General features: G+C 53.3%; 1 protein-coding gene across 2 annotated transcripts in view; it reads right to left on the bottom strand.

Moving 5' to 3' along the window:
- Positions 1-22,030, bottom strand: part of LOXL2 (lysyl oxidase like 2) — a 54,086-nt gene that overhangs the window by 4,784 nt on the left and 27,272 nt on the right. Inside the window, exons 1-7 of one of the 2 annotated variants that reach the window (XM_051640892.1) lie at positions 18,495-18,526; positions 15,911-16,133; positions 12,401-12,584; positions 9,218-9,369; positions 7,994-8,161; positions 4,032-4,197; positions 3,123-3,366 (exon numbers count right to left, since the gene is read on the bottom strand). In XM_051640892.1, the coding sequence (XP_051496852.1) occupies positions 3,123-3,366; positions 4,032-4,197; positions 7,994-8,161; positions 9,218-9,369; positions 12,401-12,584; positions 15,911-16,132 (1,136 nt within the window). In that variant the 5' untranslated portion in view covers position 16,133; positions 18,495-18,526. Of the gene's footprint in view, positions 1-3,122; positions 3,367-4,031; positions 4,198-7,993; positions 8,162-9,217; positions 9,370-12,400; positions 12,585-15,910; positions 16,134-18,494; positions 18,527-22,030 lie in introns of those variants that run through there. The other variant, XM_051640891.1, reaches the window with a different exon arrangement.

Here is a 22,030-nt window from a genome sequence, read left to right on the forward strand (position 1 = left end):
GAGCTGGTTGCACCCAGAGCAGCAACCTGGGGCTGCTTCTGCTTTTTATTTAAGCAGCAGGATCTCGATTTATTGGCAGAAAACTCCACAGCAGATGGAACCAGCTCCTCTCAGCACTCGCTCTGCTCGGAGCTGAACAGCCTGAGAGCTGGGGTCACAGCTGGGGTCACAGCTGGGGTCACACATGGTACATTTCATCATTTTCAACTGGGAAGTGTGAGAGGGTCAACTCAGGCTGTTACCAGGACTCTCCAGCTCTGCTGGGTGCAGAACCAGGTGGGAAGGAGCAGGCAAAGCTCTGCTGCAGGGCCTGATGAGCCAATCTGGAGCACAGCAGAGCTGGGGGGTGAGCAACTTGGGGATATTGACCTACAAAGAGGCTGGGAGAGTTGGGGTGTTCAGCCTGGAGAGGAGAAGGCTCCAGGGAGACCTTAGAGCAGCTTCCAGTGCCTGAAGGGGCTCCAGGAAAGCTGGGGAGGGACTTGGGACAAGGGCAGGGAGGGAGAGGACAAGGGGGAATGGATTGGAACTGGGAGAGGGAGGTTGAGGTTGGACATGGGGAGGGAATTCTTGGCTGTGAGGGTGGGGAGACCCTGGCCCAGGTTGCCCAGGGAAGCTGTGGCTGCCCCATCCCTGGCAGTGTTGAAGGGCAGGTTGGATGGGGCTTGGAGCAGCCTGGGCTGGTGGGAGGTGTCCCTGCCCATGCAGGGGGTTGGAGCAGGATGATCTTTCAGGTCTCTGCAACCCAAACCATCCCATGATTCCAGGATTTTCTGTCCACACTGCTGGTTCAGCAAAAAATTAAGCCTGTGCTTCAGCCCAGTTGAAGTCCAGAGGACTTGGAGAGCAGGAAGCAGTTGGAAGTACTTGAGTCAAACACTTGAGTGCTCCACGTGGTCATAGCTGGGCACATAAACACTGATGGAACAGACTGAACTGGATCCCAGCCTTGGAACTGGGAGCAATCCCACAGCTCCAGCACGTGGCAGGGAACAGGGGAGCACCCAGGGCTCCTCAAATCCCTGTGTTCTGCCCCAGCCATGGGATCACTGAGCTGAGAGACACCAGGACCTGCCTGTGGAGCTCAGCTGAGGGGTGAGGCAACCACACACACAGGCTCCCACTCAACCTCCAGTGCCCAGCAGCTGGGATGCAAAAAATACCCAAAAAATGCAGAAATCCTCTCCCTTCCAGCTGTTAAAACAATCATGGCTTCAAAACTTCATCATTGCACCATCACTTTGCACGAGTATTTACAGCTAAAGGAGGAGCAAGGACAGAAGGGGGGGGGGGATTTTTCCCTGTGGAGAGTGTTTTTCTTCTTCCCTCTTCCTGCCTTTCCCTTAACCACCAAAACTCAAACCCCCACCTGCCAGAAGTTCAGCCCTTCTCAACTCCCTGCTACAGGTCTTGCCCCAGTTTTTGTTCTGCTTCCACATCAAAAGGCAGTGAGGAGGGAAGAGGCCTCCTGCAGTGGCTGAGCTGTTGGCTTGGAACTTCTCTCATCTGGCTGAGAAAAGTTGGAGGTTCTCAAGTCTGACTCAGTTTCTGAAATATTTCTGAGCCACTCCAAGAGGTGTTTACATTCTGGTGTTTTGACAGACTGGAAAGACTGAAGAGGAATTGAGTTCATCCTCCTGTCTATAAACAGAATCCAGTTGCAAGCACCCAGATGATTCTGGGTCTCCTTCCTGATCCTCAGCCCAGGAGCTCCAGGTGTCACCTTCAACCAGCCTGTTGGGTTTGACAATTCACTGCTCTCCTGCTTGTCCTCCCCCTGCTTCACTTGGGCTGAAACCATCAGCTGCCCCCTGAAAAAAGGATGCATTTATGGGGGGGGATTTGCTGTTGGTCAAAAAGAAGCACCAAAGTCCCACAGGTGTCCACAGCTCCAGGAGGACTGAGGTGCATTTAAAAAAATGCAGAATTGTGAGGAGTTCTTGAGTCCTTTCCCAGGTGAGGGAAGGAGCTGAGATGACTGCACCCTCCTACACACCGTGGGTACAAGGGATGGTTTGGGTGGGAAGGGACCTGAAAGCTCATCCAGATCCAACCCCCTGCATGGGCAGGGACACCTCCCACCAGCCCAGGCTGCTCCAAGCCCCATCCAACCTGCCCTTCAACACTGCCAGGGATGGGGCAGCCACAGCTTCCCTGGGCAACCTGGGCCAGGGTCTCACCACCCTCAGAGGGTGTAGTGAGGTGGGCACTGACCTGTCCTCCCAAGGAAATAACAACAGGACTACAGAAAATGGCCTGAAGTTGTGTCAGGGGAGGTTTAGAATCACAGAATCATACAATGTGTGGGCTTGGAAGGGACCTTTAAAGGACACCTTGTCCACCACCTAGGACACTTTTTAAACTAGATCAGGTTTCTCAGAGTCCCATCAAGCCTGACCTTGAATGTCTCCAGGGATGGGGTCTCCACCACCTCTCTGGGAAACCTGTTTCAGGGCTTCACCACCCACATAGTCAAGAACTTCATCCTGATGTCCAATCTAAATCTCCCCTGCCCTAGTTCAGGGCCATTAGACTAGATTTTCCAGATTCAAACCAGGCACGTGTCTGGGTCTGAAGAGGACAAGAGGAAATGGGCTCAAGTTGTACCAGGGGAGGTTTAGATTGGATATTAGGAGAAACTTCTTCACTGAAAGGGTGATCAAACACTGAACAGGCTGCCCAGGGAGGTGGTGGAATCCCCATCCCTGGGGGTGTTCAGAAGTCACGTGGATGTGGTGCTGAGGGACATGGTTTAGTTAGAGTTTGGTTAATGGTTGGTAGAGTTGGGTTGTGCTGGGTAGAGTTGGGTTGTGGTTGGACTCAACGATCTTAAAGGTCTTTTCCAACCAGAACCATTCAGTGATTCTATGAACCTGTGACATGAGGAAGAACTTCTTCACCCAAAGGCTGGTCAGGCCCTGGCACAGGTGGAGTCACCATCCCTGGAAGGCTTCAAGAAACCTGCCAAGGTGGCACCTCAGGGCACCTCCCAGCGGGCACGGGACGGAGGGAACATCGGCGGCCTTGGCTTCTGGGGGGTGGCTTTGTGGGTGGAGAGCAGGACTCGGGGAGCTTGGAGAGGTCCTCTCCAGGTGTGGCAGGCCCGTGGGGGTGGCACTGACCTGTGGCAGTCGTGCCAGACCCAGGCGTGGCGGCCGTTGCGGGGCCGGAAGTCGGACTGGCCGTTGTTGTGGATCTGGGAGGAGAAGCGGAGCAGGCGGCGATAGCCCGAGGTCAGGGAGGTGTTGGCGGCCGAGCTGGCCAAGCAGTTCTCCTCCAGGGCACACTGCAACATGAACATGGGCCGGTCCTCCAGGTAGGCTGTCTGCTCCACCAGCTCGGCGTTCAGCACCAGGTCAGGGGCAGCTGGAAAGAAGGTTTGGAATGAGCTGAGGGGTTAATTAAACTCCCCCCCCCCTTTGAGGGTCAGGGAGGTTCTGCTGCTCCTCTGCCCTGATGAGGCCCCAGCTGGAAAAGTGTGTCTAGTTCTGGGCTGCCCAGTTCCAGGAGGACAAGGAGCTGCTGGAGAGAGGCCAGCACAGGGACACTGAGATGCTGAGGGGATGGAGCATCTGCCTGTGAGGAAAGGCTGGGAGAGCTGGGGCTGCTCAGCTGCAGAAGAGGAGCCTGAGGGGGGATCTCCTCAGTGCTGATCAGTATCTCCAGGGGGTGGCAGGAGGGGGGACCAGACTCTGCTCAGGGGTGTCCAGGGCCAGGACAAGGGGCCATGGGCACAAACTGGAGCACAGGAGGTTTGACCTGAAGAGGAGAAAATCCTGCTTGACTCTGAGGGTGAGAGAGCCCTGGGACAGGCTGCCCAGGGAGGTTGTGGAGTCTCCATCCCTGGAGACATTCCAGCCCCTCCTGGCTGTGTTCCTGTGGGATCTGCTCTAGGGGATCCTGCTCTAGCAGGGGGTTGGACTGGATGATCTCCAGAGCTCCCTTCCAGCCCCAACCACTCTGTGACACATCCATGACTCTGGGACATCCACCCCACGTCTCCCACATGAAACAAACCCCCAGTTACTCACTCTCTGAGCAGGACACCCCAGCACCAAACCGGCCCCCTCCTCTGGGGCAGGAGACGTGGGCCCCGTCGTGCCGGCAGTGGGACAGGGACATCTCTGTCCCCGAGCACTTCACCCCGCTCATCACCACGTTGTCAGCACTGACATCTCCGTGCCAGTACCAGGTTTCCTGGGTAGAAGGAGACATTTCACACACTCCTCAGCGCTCAGGGAGCTGCTGGAGGAATCTCCACCCCCACCTGATGGGCTTCCTCCCTCCAGGGAAGATCAACGCCAGAGCCAAGACTATTGAGGAGACAGATGTTGCCAGAGGAGAGTAACTCAGGGATTGAGCCCAGCTCTGTGGAGGCAGGAGCCTGGGATTAAACCCCAGGCTGAGCATGTTCCTCACCATGAACATCAGGGCACCGTTTCACCAGAGAGAGAAGTGAGAGAACAAGGGGGAATGGATTGAAACTGGGAGAGGGAGATGGAGGTTGGAGATGAGGAGGGAATTCTGGGCTGTGAGGGTGGTGAGAGCCTGGCCCAGGTTGCCCAGGGAAGCTGTGGCTGCCCCGTCCCTGGCAGTGTTGAAGGGCAGGTTGGATGGGGCTTGGAGCAGCCTGGGCTGGTGGGAGGTGTCCCTGCCCGTGCACAGGGGGTTGAATCTGGATGATCTTTCAGGTCCCTTCCCAAACCATCCTATGACTCCACGATCTCTCCCTATTAAGCAAATCTCCCTCCTCACTTCTGAGCTGGTTTAAACCTCTGCTTGTTTTTAACCCAGCTCTAAACTCGCTTTTCCACCCTGCTCTGCCCATCCTGCTGCTGAATTCACCCCCAGGCTGCCTTAAACCATCCGGGCTGTGCCTTTGGGAGAGATGTCCAGCAGCTCACCCACATTTCTCCTGTGACATCTGTGCATGTAGGGGAGTCCCAGGTAGTGCTGGAGCACCTGCTTGCACGAGGAGGGGAGGCAGAATTAGGAGCCAGGCTGGAAATACCAATGGAAGGAAGGCATTTGAGGAGCACCAGGACTCATGGGACCAGTTCATCCAGGGATTCAGGCTTCAAACCCTGCTCACTTCATCACCCCATTTTACAAAACTCATGGCAAAGCCAGAAAATCAACTCCCACCACGACACCCGCTCACAAAACCGGGTGGGCTCAACCCTGGTGAAGCTGGAAAACTTGGGAGAAGGGGAGGGGAAACAAAACAAAAAAAAAGGGGGGGAAATATTAAAAATCAGATCTCTTGGTGTCAAACCTGGGAACACATTTCCAGGAAAGGAAAACCCAGCTGCACCAGTGCTCCCAGGGCAAGAGGCTCTTTGTTAACCCTGTTAACAACCCCCTGAGCACACAGGGCTGCCCTGTTCTCCACAGAGTAGCTTTATGCTCACGTAGCTGGTGCAGCTGGGACACACAGAAGGGCCTTTTCTGCTCTAAATACCAACAGTCTCAGCTAAAGGAAAAAATGTCTTGTTTCTTGCTGGGCTCCCAGGGCTGTGTCAATAGAGCCAGGCAGTTGGAAAGGCCAGTGTGGAGGGGACGTGGTTGTCCTCAGCTCCCATGCTCTGCTTGGGAAGCTACGTGAGGAAATCACAGCTGGAGGAACCAGCTTGCACAGAGGGCTTGCTGCAACAGCAGCACGGGCAGCTCCAGCCTTCTCCCTCCTCCTGGGTAGTCAACCCCTGGTGTGTCCCTCAGGGACCTACAGATCCCCTCCCTGGCCATGGATAACTGGTTGGAATCTGCCTGTGTCCTCCTGGATCCCAGCTTGCTTAGTCTTCAAGACAACCTCATGATTCTCCAGGCAGAGATTTAGCTGCCCATTTCTGCCCCACTGTCTCTCCTGCTTTCTCAACCTCCAGCCCTGAGGGGGCCATTTCAGGGCCTTCTTGTCCCCCCCAGCACAAAACCAGCAGGCAGGCAGCAGAGATGTTCCTTCTCCCTGGGTTCATCCCTGGATCTGAGTGCCAAGCAGGCCAGACCCAGCACCAAAAGACAGCAGAGGGGCTTGGAGAACAAGGACAACCTCTGCTCTTCCCAACCCCCTTTCACTTGTTTGCCCAAGTTTTCCCCAAACAATTTTTGGAAATCAAAACCAGTTTTCTTTCCAGAGCTGATTTAAGGCTGTTTCCTGTCTGGAGGTTTCCATGCATATAAACAAAAATGAAGTTTATTTATTCAGTGGCTCTTTGAGCCTGAGTTTCCCCAAAGCTGCTGGTGATGGTTGATTTTCAGCCCCAAATGGGGCTGCACTTCCAGAGCACAGCAAGAGAACAAGCTCTGCCAGGGGATTGTTTTGTCCTACAGAGAAACCAATTTCTTTTAGGAGCCCAAATCCCCATGTTCTGGGGGCCTGGGAAGTGCAATAAAGGCCCAGAGGTCCTGGGTCTGCCTGTCCCTCTTTCACCTGGTGACCCTTGAAGGTTCTATCAGTACTGACAAGCCTCTTGCACCAGGGTTAGTGGCCAACACCAGCTACATATTCCTGATTCTCCACCTGGGAATTGGGTGGGAAGCTGTTGCCCTCCCCTTTTTCCAAGCTCTTAGGGGTTGCTGCTTGCTGCTGTTCCCTGTGCCAAGGAGCTTCACTGGGAAAGGACACTTAAATTCCTTGGTGGTCACCCCAAGCTCATTAGTTGGGAGCTTTTATCCCTTCATTAAGTGCCACTCTTAGTCGTGTGCCAGCAGGGAGGGTTTTGGGGCACTGGTCATGAGAGGAACAAGAAACATCTGGGAGCACAGTGCACTGGGAAGGAGCTACAGGAGGGAAATCTAATTGTTTCCAAGTGATTTGACTCCAGGTTGGACTTGGCTGCCACCCATCAGTCAGCCTGAGGAGTTCAACTCCCCACTGAACTGGGAGGGCCAAGAAACTGCAGGTAACCCCCCCAGCCCAACCAGGGCTCCCCCAAAAAAACCTGACCCCTGAGCAGGATGGACACAGCAGTGTTGCCCAGAGCTCCTTCTGCTCTGGATTTCCCCCACTGGTTGTTGTGCAATGAGCTTCAACCTCCAGGGCCTCCCCAACTAATGCTTTGAAGCTCCTCGAAGGGGATGGTTCTGAAGCTGAATGCTGTGGTTTGTGGGGGGTGGTTTCTTTAAATAAGCCCTTCTCCTCCTCCAGGAGCCCCCACCCAACCCCAACATGCCACCCCACCTGAGACAGAAGCAGGGGAAGTGTTATGGTTTGAGAAGGCCCAGATAATTTGTTGGCATCAATGGGAGAAACTAGAGATGAAGGTCTTTAAGACCCTGAAGGACCCAGGAGGGTCAGAGCAGAGGGGGAGCAGGATTCCCCCCCATTTCCTGCCACCCTCCATAAAAGCCAGAACTGGAAGCTCAGCCTCTTTTTCCTGTGCCTTTCCTCCTCTCTCCTGTTGTGCTTGGAGGCTCCTCTTTTCATAGAATCCCAGACTGGTTTGGGTGGGAAGGGACCTTCAAAGACCATCCAGACCCAACCCCCTGCATGGGCAGGGACACCTCCCACCAGCCCAGGCTGCTCCAAGCCCCATCCAACCTGCCCTTCAACACTGCCAGGGCTGGGGCAGCCACAGCTTCCCTGGGCAACCTGGGCCAGGCTCTCCCCACCCTCACAGCCAAGAATTCCCTCCTCGTGTCTAACTTCAAATCTAGTGTCTCCTCAAACCTTCTTCTTTTTTTCTTCCTTTCCAACCCTTGGAAGCATTTTTGGGACTCGGTAGGAAAAGGAACAAACAGAAAGGGAGTCTGAGCTGCTGCTGCTGTTGCTCAGCTGACAGAGCAGACCAAAACCAAACAGGCAGGCTCCTGATGACCACGTTTCCCTTCGACTCACCCCACGTCCCACAGAACCCAGACCCACTGGGTGCTGGCAAGAGCCAGGGACCCCTCTCCCAGGCCACCCTCGCAGCGAGGGACCCTCGCCCGCTCCTCCCCGCGCTCCCCCCCCCCCCCAGCCCACAGGTGTGCAGAAGGTGATCCAGGGGCTCCTCACCTGGAAGGCGTGGCTGGCAAAGCCCAGGCCCAGCTGCCTGCACACCACCATGGCCTCCACCGTGCTCCAGCCCTGGCTGCAGACCGTGCCCCAGCGCAGGGACCCGTTGCGCTCGGCCAGCACCTCCACCCGCCCCTCGAAGGGGCTGCGGCCGCCGCTCAGACGCAGCTGTGGGCAGAGAGAGGAGGGGAGTGAAGGCCCTGGAGCACCCCAGGGTCACCATCGTCTCAGTTCGGGTTGGGAGGGACCCTGATGATCATCTATTCCCACCCCTCTGCATGGGCAGGGACACCTCCCACCAGCCCAGGCTGCTCCAAGCCCCATCCAACCTGCCCTTCAACACTGCCAGGGATGGGGCAGCCACAGCTTCCCTGGGCAACCTGGGCCAGGCTCTCACCACCCTCACAGCCAAGAATTCCCTCCTCATCTCCAACCTCCATCTCCCTCTCCCAGTTTTCATCCATCCCCCTCATCCCATCCCTCCCTGCCCTTGTCCCAAGCCCCTCCCCAGCTTTCCTGGAGCCCCTTCAGGCACTGGAAGGTGCTCTGAGGTCTCCCTGGAGCCTTCTCTTCTCCAGGCTGAACAAGAGAAGGGCAACAAGCTGATGAAGGGTTTGGAGCAGGTGTCTTCTGAGGAGTGGCTGGGGCTGTTCAGCCTTCAGAGAAGGAGGCTGAGGGGAGTCCTTCTCACTCTCTACAACTCCTTGAAAGGAGGTTGTACAGAGGTGGGGATCAGGTTGTTCAGTGAAGTCACAAGTGACAGGACAAGAGGGAACGGCCTCGAGCTGTGGCAGGGGAGGCTTAGATTGGATGTCAGGAAGAATTTCTTCACTGAAGGGGTTGTCAGGGATTGGAACAGGCTGCCCAGGGCAGTGGTGGAGTCACCATTCCTGGAGGGATTGAAGAGTTGCATAGACATTGTACTTAGGGAGATGGTTTGGTTAAGGACTGGTCAGCGTCAGGTTAACAGGCACTTCACTCCTTTAGAAGCCCCATCTTCCTGGGAGGAGCTCAAAACTCAAAGCAAACTGGGAGCATCATCCTTCTTTGCCCTCCTGCTTCATACAACACAGAGGTTAAACTCCAAATGGGATGGTCCTGCCTTAGGTGAGATGATTCCAACCCAGACACCCTGAGCTGCACAGCCAGGGAGGGCAGAAGGTGCTCTGGGCTGAAAAGACCTCACCATGCTTGACCCCAGCTGGATCTCACTTGACTTCTCACCTGGTTCTGGAAACCCATGGCTGGAACGTTGCATCTCACAGCAGCATCTTCCTCATGGTTACAGCCCTGGGACTCGGTGTTGAACTTGCAGTCTGTGACTGACTTTTCAAAGCCTGTGCAGTCAATTTCATTCAGATGGATTGGACCCATCCCTGGAGAGGGGACAGAAGAAGAAGAAAACAAGAGTCCTTACCTTCTGCTTGTGCTACTGTGTGGAGAAAAACCACCCAATCACAGGATGTCAGGGGTTGGAAGGGACCCCCAAAGATCATCGAGTCCAACCCCCCTGTCAAAGCAGGACCACAAAACCCTAGGGCAGGTCACTCAGAAAGGCACCCAGACAGGTCTGGAAAGTCTCCAGAGAAGGAGCCTCCACAGCCTCCCTGGGCAGCCTGGCCCAGGGCTCTGTCACCCTCCCAGGACAGAAGTTCTTCCTCATGTTGAGGTGGAACTTCCCGGGCTCCAGTTTGAATCCACTGCCCCTCGTCCTGTCCCAGGGCACAAGTGACAAGAGCTTGTCCTGCCTTCTTGCTGCCCTCCTGTATTTAGAGACATTCATTCTTCAGTCTTCTCCTCTCTGGACTGAACAGCCTCAGGTCTCTCAGCCTTTCCTCATCAGGCAGGTGTTCCAGTCCCTTCATCATCCTTGTAGCCTCCCTTGGACTCTCCCCAGCAGATCCCTGTCCCTCTGGAACTGGGGAGCCCAGACACTCCAAGTGAGGTCTCACCAGGGCCAAGCAGAGGGGGATGAGAACCTCCCTCAACCTGCTGGACACACTCCTCCTGATGCACCCCAAGGTACCATTGGCCTCCTTGGCCACGAGGGCACATTGTTGTCCCATGGAGAACTTGTTGTCCACCAGGACTCCAAGGTCCTTCTCCACAGAGCTGCTCTGCAGCAGATCACCTCCTGGCCTGTCCTGGTGCATGTGGTTGCTCCTTCCCAGGTGCAGCTTGTGAATGCCCTGCAGACATCCCACTGGCCTCCAGCACCTTCACAACAGGGTCATCCTGAAGAAATGCCAGTGGTTTCTTGAAGAAGAAAACAAAACCTGCCAGATGATTGTTCGTTTGACTGTTACGTTCCTTCCAGCGGTTCCTGGGACTCAAACATGCAAGAGCCACCCAAAAAAAGCCAAGTTTCCACTCTTGCATCATTTACAAACTTCAGCTGGAGGAATCTGCAAGTTATGAGCTTCTGGCTGGGTCTGTTGCTGGGATCTGCTCCTGCTGGAGCCCTGATGTTTCCATGGGACAGGGACATGTTTGCTGGGACAACAAAACACCCCAGGGAGGCGTGAGAAGTCACTGGAACTCTGGGGGCAGGTGTGTGTCCCAGACTCCAACCCCATGATGGAAACAAGAGGGAGAACATCATCTCATCCTGCAGAGACTCAAGGTGCTGGGAGCCAAGTTCAAGCATTTGGTTCCTCCCAAGGACAAGTGGCAGCAGAAAATTGTCCTTCCTACCCAAGAGAAGCAAGAGGAGACACACGTGAGAAGAATCATAGAATGCCAGGTTGGAAGGGACCTCAAGGATCAACTGGTCCAAAAATTTCTAGGTGATGCTATGGTTGATATGAGATGGCTCAGCACCATAATCCTGCCAATGAAGCTCTCAGGTCCTGTTTCCAAAGCTGGTTAGAAAGAAATGTTACTGGGGGGGGATGAATCAGAGGTTCCAGCAGATGATCTTCATCACAGAAGAACAACCAGAGTCTTTCTTGGAGCCCATATAATCCATGAGTAATTACTGATGGAAACACACCAGATACTTTTGACAGGAGATGCTTGCAAGCAGCAGATGTAGAACCTCTGGTCTCCAGCAGTTTCTAGGAAACCTGAGGTGCTGGATGTGTTCAAGGGCAGGTTGGATGGGGCTCAGAGCAACCTGGGCTGGTGAGAGCTGTCCCTGCCCATGCAGGAGGTTGGATCTAGATGATCTTGAAGGTCTCTCCCAACCCAAACCATCCCATGGCTCTATGAAACCCAGGGAGATGCAGCTCCAACGTGGACACGGAGCTGAACAGCTCCCTGGTGCAGCAGGAGCTCGGAGCTGAGTTTGGGCCAAAAAAGCAGCTCCTTTTTTTTTTCCTTCCCACAACGTGATGATCCAGCTGTTGAAAGGAGCTCCTTGCCATCCCAGAGGACAGCTTGGACAGGGTGCACTGATTGATTGCCAGGGCTTGACATGAAAAGGAAGATGTGTGGGAATGGGCAGGCTCTGCTCAGAGTTCCCAGGCTGCAGGAGATGGTCAGAACAGTGTGTTCTCCTCCTCACGTGGCAGATGCTCCCCCTGCCCCATGATGATCCTGCTGTTTCTGAAATGCAGTGGAACACATCAGCAGATCCCTGAAACCCAACACAACAGTTTTTTTGGCACATCCAATGGCCAGGTCATGTTGTAAAGCTTTCCAGATTGTGGACACCACCACCGTGCTTCACACGTGTTGTGTGATTCTCCTCCCTCTTCTCCAGGCTGTGCTGGGTTGAACACATTTCACCCTTTTATTTATCTCACAATAAAGGGTTTGCTTTGATGAAATGTCACCTGTTCATTCAGTCTCACAATCAAGGGTTTGGTGTCATTTTCTGGAGGGTTTCCACTAGGGGAGCAAGGAGTGGGAAGCAGAAGGTGGTTTGAGAGGCTTTGAGTTGCTCTTGACCACAGTTTGGGATTTCAACCAACTCCCAAACACAGGAAATCCAAACCCAAACCTGGCTCTGAGCTGTTCAGATGCCCTTCTGTTTATAATGGGCTAAATTCATGTTCTGGTCTTAAAATGAAGAATGTTTGAAGTCAAGATCCAGGACCCATTTCTGCCAGGAACCTTCTAATAACGCATGACACCATGATGTGGATCTAAAGAACTTGTAGAGAGAATTTGAGGGCAGTGGATGTGATAATGAAGAAGTAATTACTGGAACAGCTGCCTGAGGGAAAGGTTAAACTCATCATCACCACATTTCTTTCAAGAAACCTCATGATTCTTTTTTTTTAAGTCACCCATTCCAGTTTGACCTCGAGCTCCTGCGCTCGGGAGGCTTCGTTAAGGGTAGAGAATCAATTCCTGGTCCTCAAAACAAACCTCCTGGTAAAAACACATTCAGGCCTGAAACATGAAAGGGGTCTTGGAGGTGGCCAAGGCCTGGATGGTCTTGAGAGCCCTCCCTGCTCTTACCTTGTCCAAGCCTTGCTCCTGTGATGGCCTCCTTGGCGCTGCCGAAGCCCAGCTCCCTGCACACCACGCTGGCTGACACCAGGTTCCAGTTGTCATCACAAACTGTCCCCCACTCCCCATTTTTCAGCACTTCAACTCGTCCTTCCCCAGTGTTGGCTCCTCCTTTCAGCCTCACCAGTGGTTGCTGGAAGACACAGAGAGGAGTGGTGACACCTCAGCCTAGGAATGAAGCTTCTCTTGCTTGCCAGCCCTTATTTCCAGCTAAAAGGGAAATTGGGGCCTAAAAAGTGTTACCCTGAGGCACCTGAAAACAACCATAGAAAAGGCTTAAAGTGCTGGGTGGAAGGAGATCTTGATCTGCTAAAAAGGGGGATGGATTGAAACTGGGAGAGGGAGATGGAGGTTGGAGATGAGGAGGGAATTCTTGGCTGTGAGGGTGGTGAGAGCCTGGCCCAGGTTGCCCAGGGAAGCTGTGGCTGCCCCATCCCTGGCAGTGTTGAAGGGCAGGTTGGATGGGGCTTGGAGCAGCCTGGGCTGGTGGGAGGTGTCCCTGCCCATGCAGGGGGGTGGATCTGGATGATCTTTCAGGTCCCTTCCAACCCAAACCAGCCTGGGATTCTCTGATTCTCACATCCCCAAACATGGGCAGAGAATACGAGGAGACATCTCAGTTCTCTGCAGCTTTAGTGCTTGGACTTAGGGGCTGGATTTGTGACATCCCACCTCTCATTCCCTGTCCTCTTGGGAGCCTGCTAGGAGGCTGAGGAATCCCAGGGAGCTCTGCTCCACTTGCTGGCTGTGGCTCAGCCACTAGATGGATTAATCACCCATCTCCAGACAGAGGTCCTGGGTTAACCCAACGTGGAACACAAACCCACCCACCTGCAGCAGTTCCAACAAGTGGAATAAGTGAGCTGGGAACTGGTGCATTCCCCTGCATTGGACAGTTTGAAGACAGCTTGTCAGGACGTTGGGCCATCTCATTTAAACTAAACTATCACCAAGAAAGGTTGGACCAGATGATCCTTGAGGTCCCTTCCAACCTGGCATTCCAGGATTCCATGAAGTGGCAGGTCCAGTCCCTTCCATTTCTATCCTTCCATTTCTATTAGTCCCTGCCTACCCCTCACACCCTTCCCCAGAAGGAAGCTGAGGGACCCACCAGCACCCCAGAGATGTGTTGTGGTGGGAGCTGAGTCCTAAACACAGGAACAACCAGAGATTTGTGCCTGGGAGCCAAATAATATAAAACAAACCCAAACCTTTAACTTGTAAAACTGGAAGCATTTACAGCTCTCCATGCTGGGGTCACAGGAAGGACATCCAAAGCCTACACAAAGGCTTAAGGAATTACTTGGCAGTGTGCAGGGCTCAGAAGATCAGTAATCATTTACAAGACCTTTCACCTTCCAGGCCTAGATCCTGGGAGCTCTCGTGCAGTCAGTGGTGCCTGAGCTCCAGGCAGGCAAAGTGTGGAGAGGACTGCACTGCTCCCTCCAGAGTGGCTGGAGGTGGTTGCTGGGGTCTTCTCAGGAGAAAGGGGTCTTCTTCTCAAGAGAAAGCCCACTCCTAAAGCCAAGGGCAACAGGCAAAATCTACAGCACCAAATGCAGCTTGTAAAAAGAAGAGGTGAAGGGAGGGGATTCTCCCCCTTAATTCTGCTTGTGAGACCCACCCCTCCTGCAGGGCTGGGTTCAGTTCTGGAGCTCCCAACATAAGGACATGGAACTTCTGGAGAGAGTCCAGAGGAGCCACGGAGGTGATGGGAGGGCTGGAGCAGCTTTGGAGCCAGGCTGGGAGAGTTGGGGTGTTCAGCCTGGAGAAGAGAAGGCTCCAGGGAGACCTTAGAGCAGCTTCCAGTGCCTGAAGGGGCTCCAGGAAAGCTGGGGAGGGGCTTGGGACAAGAGCAGGGAGGGATGGGATGAGGGGGATGGATGAAAACTGGGAGAGGGAGATGGAGGTTGGAGATGAGGAGGGAATTCTTGGCTGTGAGGGTGGTGAGAGCCTGGCCCAGGTTGCCCAGGGAAGCTGTGGCTGCCCCATCCCTGGCAGTGTTGAAGGGCAGGTTGGATGGGGCTTGGAGCAGCCTGGGCTGGTGGGAGGTGTCCCTGCCCATGCAGGGGGGTTGGGACTGGATGATCTTCAGGGTCCCTTCCAAGCCCAACCAGTCTGTGATTCTATGACAGACCCTCTAACCCAACATTCATGGACTCCAGCCCCTGCAATGACCCCTCTGTCCTAAGGCTGCACATCCCTTACAGCTAGAAAAGTTCCCTAAGCTCCATTTGCTGCAAGTTCAGCTGCCCCACTGACATTGAGAACTCCCTCTAGGGTCACTTCAGAACAACCTTTTGCCTACCTTGGCATTTCTACACTTCACTCAGCCCTCTCTCCTTGCTAGACTAAACAAACACAGCTCTCCCAACCTTTCCTGCAGGCCGTGTTTTCCCAGTCTCTCAGGGCATTTCTTTGCAGAAGACACAGGAGCAGAGGAAATACCAGCTTGTTTCCCTTGTACCTCAACTGGGAAAGACAACCCAGCAGCATTTAAGTGACCGTGAGACAGCAAAGCCCAGCAGCAACTGGGCACAGGTTCAGCTGGCTTGAACAGCTCCAAGAGAAACGTGACACATGGATTTTCTTACTCCTGGTTCCAAGCCTTGCCAGCTGCAGCAATGAGCTGGTCTCCCACCCTTCTGAGCCTGGAGACAGAGGCAAAGCAGCAGGAATTTGAGGACAAACTGAGCTGGGCTTGTAGTTGTTAGAAATGAAATGTAGTGTTGGTTTTGCACCCTAGTGTTAGAAGCTCAGTGTTGGGTTTGAGGGTTGTTTTCACATCCTAGTGTTAGAAGGACATTGTTGGGGTTTTTTTTTTATATACCCTAGTGTTAGGAATATAATTGTTTGAGAGAAGGGAGATATCTGCCCCTTCCAATGACACCTGGGGTGGTTTATGGTCCAAGAAACTGAGGGACTGAATTGGGCTCCATCTGGGGGATCCCAACACGGAGCAGGATTGATGGCCAAGATCAGACCCAACAAAGTCACTTCTGTCTTGCTCCTGGGAGCAGGGTGACACCAGGAGGTACAGATCATTTGGGTGATTGGGAAGATGGGTAAGAAAGGGCAGAATTATACCTGAAAAGGTGAAAAGTGACCTGCTAGAATGGAATGTGTAAACAGGGGTGGGAAACTTAGGGGATAATTAGAAGCGTCGGAGAGGCTGTAAACCCTGGAGTACCCAGCCAGTGGGGAAACAGGGGAGGGAACTTGACATGGGGAACAGGGAATATAAACAGCTCTTCACCTTACTACAGGTGTGCCTACTTGTTTAGGTCACCCATTCTTGCAGGAGTGTAAACAAACTGCTTTGCTGAAGGATCAGGCTGGGCCTGTTCCTTGGCGCCGCAAACGTTTCTCACGTAGCGAGGAAGGAACACCAAGAGGGGACACATATTTAGGCCCCTCAGGCTTTTCCTGCTTCCAGGAGGCATTTTTCTCCCTGCTCACCTCCTGCCTGAAGGCTTTTCGGAAGCCACTGTGGCTGCTGGGGGCAAAGGCACGTCCAGGGACACAGCTGACCACGGCTGGCATCCCGCTGTCACACGTGGCGTTCTTCTCTGCATCCACGTTCAGGTGATTGCCCAGTTTGCAGCTGGAGATGTGAGCTTCATTCCCACTGCAGTCCATTGAGTAAGCCCAGTAATGCTGCTTCCTCCTGCTGGCAAACATCCTGAAAGGGATAAGAGACCAGGGAAAGGAGGAATACGAGACCGGTTAGGAATTGGAATTCAGGGAGATGGAGGTTGGAGATGAGGAGGGAATTCTGGGCTGTGAGGGTGGGGAGAGCCTGGCCCAGGTTGCCCAGGGAAGCTGTGGCTGCCCCATCCCTGGCAGTGTTGAAGGGCAGGTTGGATGGGGCTTGGAGCAGCCTGGGCTGGTGGGAGGTGTCCCTGCCCATGCAGGGGGTTGGATCTAGATGATCTTTAAGGTCCTTTCCAACCCAAACCATCCCATGACTCTATTAGTCCATAAGAACTGCAGTGATGTAGCTCAATTTGGGATCAAACCAGCCTTGACTGAACAGCATTGTTCAGACACTGATCTATTCACACACACAAGGACTCTGGTGAGGTGGCACCTGGGAGTAAAAAGGTCACCTGCTAGAGCTACAGAGCAGGGAATGAATCAACATCAACAGTGCAGGCAGAGCAACAATTAAGCACTTAAGAGAGAAAGGTAATTGAGATCCTTACATTTTCTAAGGCTCAGAGATCCCTTCACCCAAAAGGCAGTGCCCAAACAGGGCCTGTGCAAACACCCCCAGTGAGCTGGGACTGGGGAGGCCCCCAGAAGACCTCTCCTTGCTGGCCAGCACCTGATCAGCCCTGAGGAGATGGCAGACTGGGATAAACCCAGGGCTCTCCAGCTCCCCTCAGTGCTGCCGTGTTAACAACCTGAGCCTGGAAGCAATTTCTGAGAGCACGAGCAGCCCCCTTGAGGAGATGTTCACAGCAGAGGAGATTGGCAGCAGCTTCTGCTTCTTGCTCCCAAACTCCAGTGTTTGCCAGGAGTTGCTCCAGGGATTCCTAAGGGGGAAGGGGCATGTGTGATCAAGGAGAAGAGGAAATAATCCAGCTTCAGCCCAGCTGCACTGTAAGGCTGCTCAGATGGCTGCGGCGGAGCTAAAAGAGTCAAGGAAACAGAAATGTGGGTCAGAGCTTGAGCAAAAAGGGAAACATGAGAAGTGACCCAAAAAAAGAAAAAGTCAAGGCCCAGAGGAGCCAACACCCTGCTGTGATCCTGACGTGGCTTGGTGAGATCCCTCTGCTGCTCCTCAATCCAGGAGCAGCTGCCACGGAGCTCCGGCCATCCATGATCAGCTGTGACAACCAGGACAGTGAGGAGGGTGGAATTTGTTGGGAGAAGAGGAACCAATCCTGGTGAAATGCAGGACAGAGCCTGGACAGGATCTGGGGAAGGAACTCAGAGCCTTCTGTAGGCTGTTGGTTTGAAACTAATGGACAGGTCAAGGTTGCCTCATCCTTTGGTGGTCCCCGTGAGGGCTAATTTGCACCATCTCTGCTTGAGGGGTCTATCTCTGGGGGGATAAGGGGGGGGGGGGAAAGATTTCTCCCCCTTTTGCTTGGTGAGCTTTGCTGCCAAGCTCAGCAATTGTCCAGGTTCACCTTCTGGAAGCAAACATCTCTGGATTGAGGTTAGAACCAGGAGACAGATGCAACTGCACCATGTGATGGGGAGTCAAGGCAAGGGAGGAGGATGGGGCAGGGCTAAGGGGCAGGAAGGGACAACCTGCCTGTCCTGGGGTCAAACACTGGCTGTCAAACTCCAAGTCTGCCAAAGCAGAGCAGTCAGAGACCCTGAACCCATGGAAAATGAGTGGAAACACAAATTAAAAGTTAAACAATGAGAAGTAGAACCAGGGAGGATGCAGGCAGAAAGTACCAGATACTTCTCAGCTCGAACATCTGGTGCAATTGAGACCAAACCCTGAACATGTTTCTTTTGGTTCAACTACTCAGGATACTACACAGCTCCCAGAAAGCCATGAAAGCCTCTGCCCTGGGCCTGCTGGAGCTCAGCACCAAGGTCCCACATGAACCTTAACTGCCCTCTTGGACTTCAGAGTGCTGGGACACACACTGGGAAGCATCTGGAGGCACCTCCACCTCTCCAGGAACATCCCAGCTCTGCTCCACCAGCCCTGTCTGTGTGCTTGGGATGGAGGGAGAACCTGAAGGAGTATTTTCACTGAGGGGGGGCTCCTCAGATGTGTGTGAGGAGCTTCTGCAACTCCAAAGCAGACAAGAAACAGCCTCTTTTAGAGGAGTCATGATGGGGATGCCTTAGAATAGCAAACAATGACCTCATCCTGGAAATTTCATGAGGCATTAACATCTGGTTGGTATTAACAGCCTGTGGTAGGCTGGGGAGAAACAGCCAGAGAAAGCCCCACCTCATTTCCCCAGACCAAATATATAGAAAAAAGGATGAGAACACAGATGACCTTCACAGACAGAAACTCTGGGCCTTCTTGTTATTTATTTTTTAAGACAGAAAGGGGGCAACCCACCTCTCACTGGCCTTGTTGAGAGCCAAGAGCACTGCTGCTCAGGTCAGAGGTGTGAGTGAAGAGTCATGCTGTGAGAACTGAGCCAATTCTAGGTCAAGTTGGAACCCAAATCATTTGCACTGGTCAGGAGAAACAGACCTTCAGCACATAAGCTTTAAACAAAGGCACAGGTCAAGGGCTGTGGGAAGGGGCTGAGCCTTGAGCTGAAGGAACCTCACTACAGAAGAGGGGTTGGGGAGCACAAACACATCATGACATACATACCTGCTGGGAAAATTCATCCCTAACACTGAACAGGAGCTGGTGGACTCCTCTCCAGGGGTGTAGGCATGAAGGTCCTACCCTGAGGCAATTCTTCCAGCATTTACTGAAGTTCACAATTTGCTGCCTTCAGCCTCAAGAAGGCAGAAGAGAAGGCTCTGGAGCCAGGCTGGGAGAGTTGGGGTGTTCAGCCTGGAGAAGAGAAGGCTCCAGGGAGACCTTAGAGCAGCTTCCAGTGCCTGAAGGGGCTCCAGGAAAGCTGGGGAGGGGCCTGGGACAAGGGCAGGGAGGGATGGGATGAGGGGGATGGATGAAAACTGGGAGAGGGAGATGGAGGTTGGAGATGAGGAGGGAATTCTTGGCTGTGAGGGTGGTGAGAGCCTGGCCCAGGTTGCCCAGGGAAGCTGTGGCTGCCCCATCCCTGGCAGTGTTGAAGGGCAGGTTGGATGGGGCTTGGAGCAACCTGGGCTGGTGGGAGGTGTCCCTGCCCATGCAGGGGGTTGGATCCGGATGATCCTTCCATCTCAAACCATCCTATGATTCTCCCAAAGCCCTTCAGATCCTGGCTTTGCTGAGAAAAACCCAAACCATGAGGATTTCTATGACAAGCATAGAGGCTTTTAACCAACCTACACATCTGACCAGGTTTAAAAATGCTGTGAGCAGAGGGGTTAAACTGGGAGATCTGCTTGGAGTGATGTTGGACAAAGCTCCCTGGGACTGCTGAGCCCCTCCATCCCATTCTTTGACAGATCCCAAAGCTGCAAGCCTTGAGAAGGCATCAGGTCTCTCTGCCTTCAGCATCTCTGGCCACAAACTTCTACTCTCACCAGCAGCAAAATGCATTTAATTCCACTCTGCTTCCTCCACCAGAGCAGGAGTTGGGAGGAGGAGTTAACAAGTAGTGCCTATATAAAAATCACTTTGAAGAATGAACAAAGAACATGGAAACAACATGGAGATTTGTTTCCTTTCCTAACATAAATCCTGCTGTCAACTGCAGAGTCTAAGTTACATGCAGGAGTAAAACCCTGGCACTGGGACAACAATGAACTAAGTTGTTTTCTTTCAAGCAAGAGCCATCTGTAAATCATTTCACCTCCCACCACTGTGCAGAAGCAGAGGATCAGCTGGCTCAGCAGGCCAAGCTGGAGTTTGTGGGGAGTGGGACTGGAGGGGATGTGGGAAGGGGGCACTTGCAGCCACCCCCCCTGATTCCAGCCCATCTCCAGAGAGCAAAGCTTGAACAAACAGAAAACATTTCTGAGGCTTCACATTCACACTAAGAGGGTTGAGCTCAAATGAACAGCCAGGGGTGAACTCTCCCCTCCCCAGGAGAGGCTGTGAGCAGGAGGTGTGTGGGACAGAGCAGAGAGCAGTGCTGCCCTCCTGGCCCAGCTGCAGGGTTGCCATTCCAGTACCTCCATCATGGAGCAAAGATCACTTGTCCAGTTCCCAGCTCAGAACTGGGAGGTTTCCCTCCCCAGCAAAGTGACCAGCAATGCTGGGCTTGTGGGATGGAACACAAAGCACCAAGAAAGAGCACAGCTTTTTTAACTGTGCTAACCCAAACTGCCCAGCTGACTGAATTTCACAAGTCTCTTCCTTCCAATAAAACATCTCTTCTTCCAACCTGGGATCATATTCAAGGCATTTTTCCCAACTTTCTGGGGTGCAGGAGGCCAACAGGCTGTTCCTGACAATGAGAGAAGGTGAGGGAGGGATCAGGACACTGAGGGTACTTGATCCATCTGGCTCAGCAGGAGAGATCTCCAAGCCTGGAATTTGTAAACACTGCAGATTCCCAACTCCAGCTTCCACTGAATGGGATTTTCAACATTGCTGAACAACTGGGCCTCAGTTTTTCCATCTCTACGTGCACTATTGCAAGAGACAGGCCAGTTACCAGGCACCTTCTCATTTCAGGCAGATGGCTCCAGCTGCTGCAGTTAATGCTTTTCTTGGAAACACCACAACTGAGAAGCAGGGAAAAAAAAAAAAATCTTAGTCTTCCTAGAGGTGATTTATTCTGCCCTCCTGCTCTGGAGCAGAGGATGGGAATCTCAGAGCTGAGCTTGAGGGAGATATGCTGCCCTGAGGGGAGCAAATCCACCTCTAACTGGTGTCCATGGCAAAACACTGGACCAACTGGTAGCAATTAGCAATTCCCTGCTCATCCCCCTGGGGAGCCTGGCAACCAAATTCCACTTGGGTGATTTATTTTGTATTCTTTGTGCTGCTATGTGGCCTGATGCTGTTCCAACCCCAAGGGGACCTCTTCAGTTGATCACCATCTTGCTAATGAAAGAACTGAAACGTGGCCAGGCCAGTTCCAGAGGGAACTTTCAGAAATAGCCATCACAGGCCAAAAGGAGCAGGCAGGAAAACCACAACTCCTGGCTGGAGACTTCAGTTCTTCCCCTTAACCAGTCAAGGCTTTCCCACTCTCCAGGTCACAGAGCAGGAAAGAAATGAGGCAGAATTTCACTTCCATTCTTCTGCATCTGCTCCAGGGTGTTATTTCTAGGGAACAGTGTGGGAAGCAGCAAGCTTGTGATGAAGGCTGGTGACAAAGAGCAAGTTGAAGCAATGACAACAAAGACCACCAGAGCTCCTGGCTTTCAGGAAATGAAGCTGGAACTGATCAGCCTGCAGCTCTCAAAGACACAACCTTCTCCCTATGGATCACTCTCTTCTTCCCTCATTTTACAGCAAGCTACAATTACAGGAAGGAAAAACAACACTGAAGTCACAACTGCAGCCTTCTGCAAGCACTGCCTCAGAGGCACAGCCAGCAGCAACCCTGGGAGCAGCAGCTGGGATGCACCACAGGCATTTTGAGCTTAGTCCCCAGCTCAGAGCAGGCCTTTTTGATCCCAAGATTCCTCATGGGAGCTTTCAGATCCAACCAGCTCGGATCCTACAGCTGCCTTTCTGCAGAGGGATGGGGCAAGTGGTTAGGTTAGCAAGCAGTTTGGCCACTTCCATCCATCCCCTGCACACAAAACAGAACCTAAACCTTCACAGGGGAAGGAAATCAGCTGGAAACAAGACCTCCTTGGGCTGACTGTCCACATCTCCTACTACAGGACCTACCAAACCCTACAGCTGATACCGCACCAGGTCTGCAGCCAGAGAGAGATCAAACAACTCCCCTTGTCTGCACAGGGAAATGCTTGACATTCCAAATATTTACACCGAGGGAAAACCTGACCTGCAGGAATGAAGCAGTTGGAGCTTTTTCTCCCCCAAGGTCTCCAGTGTCATCTGACAAT

Source organism: Apus apus, chromosome 26 (genome assembly GCF_020740795.1).
Source record: "Apus apus isolate bApuApu2 chromosome 26, bApuApu2.pri.cur, whole genome shotgun sequence".
Lineage (NCBI taxonomy): Eukaryota > Metazoa > Chordata > Aves > Apodiformes > Apodidae > Apus > Apus apus.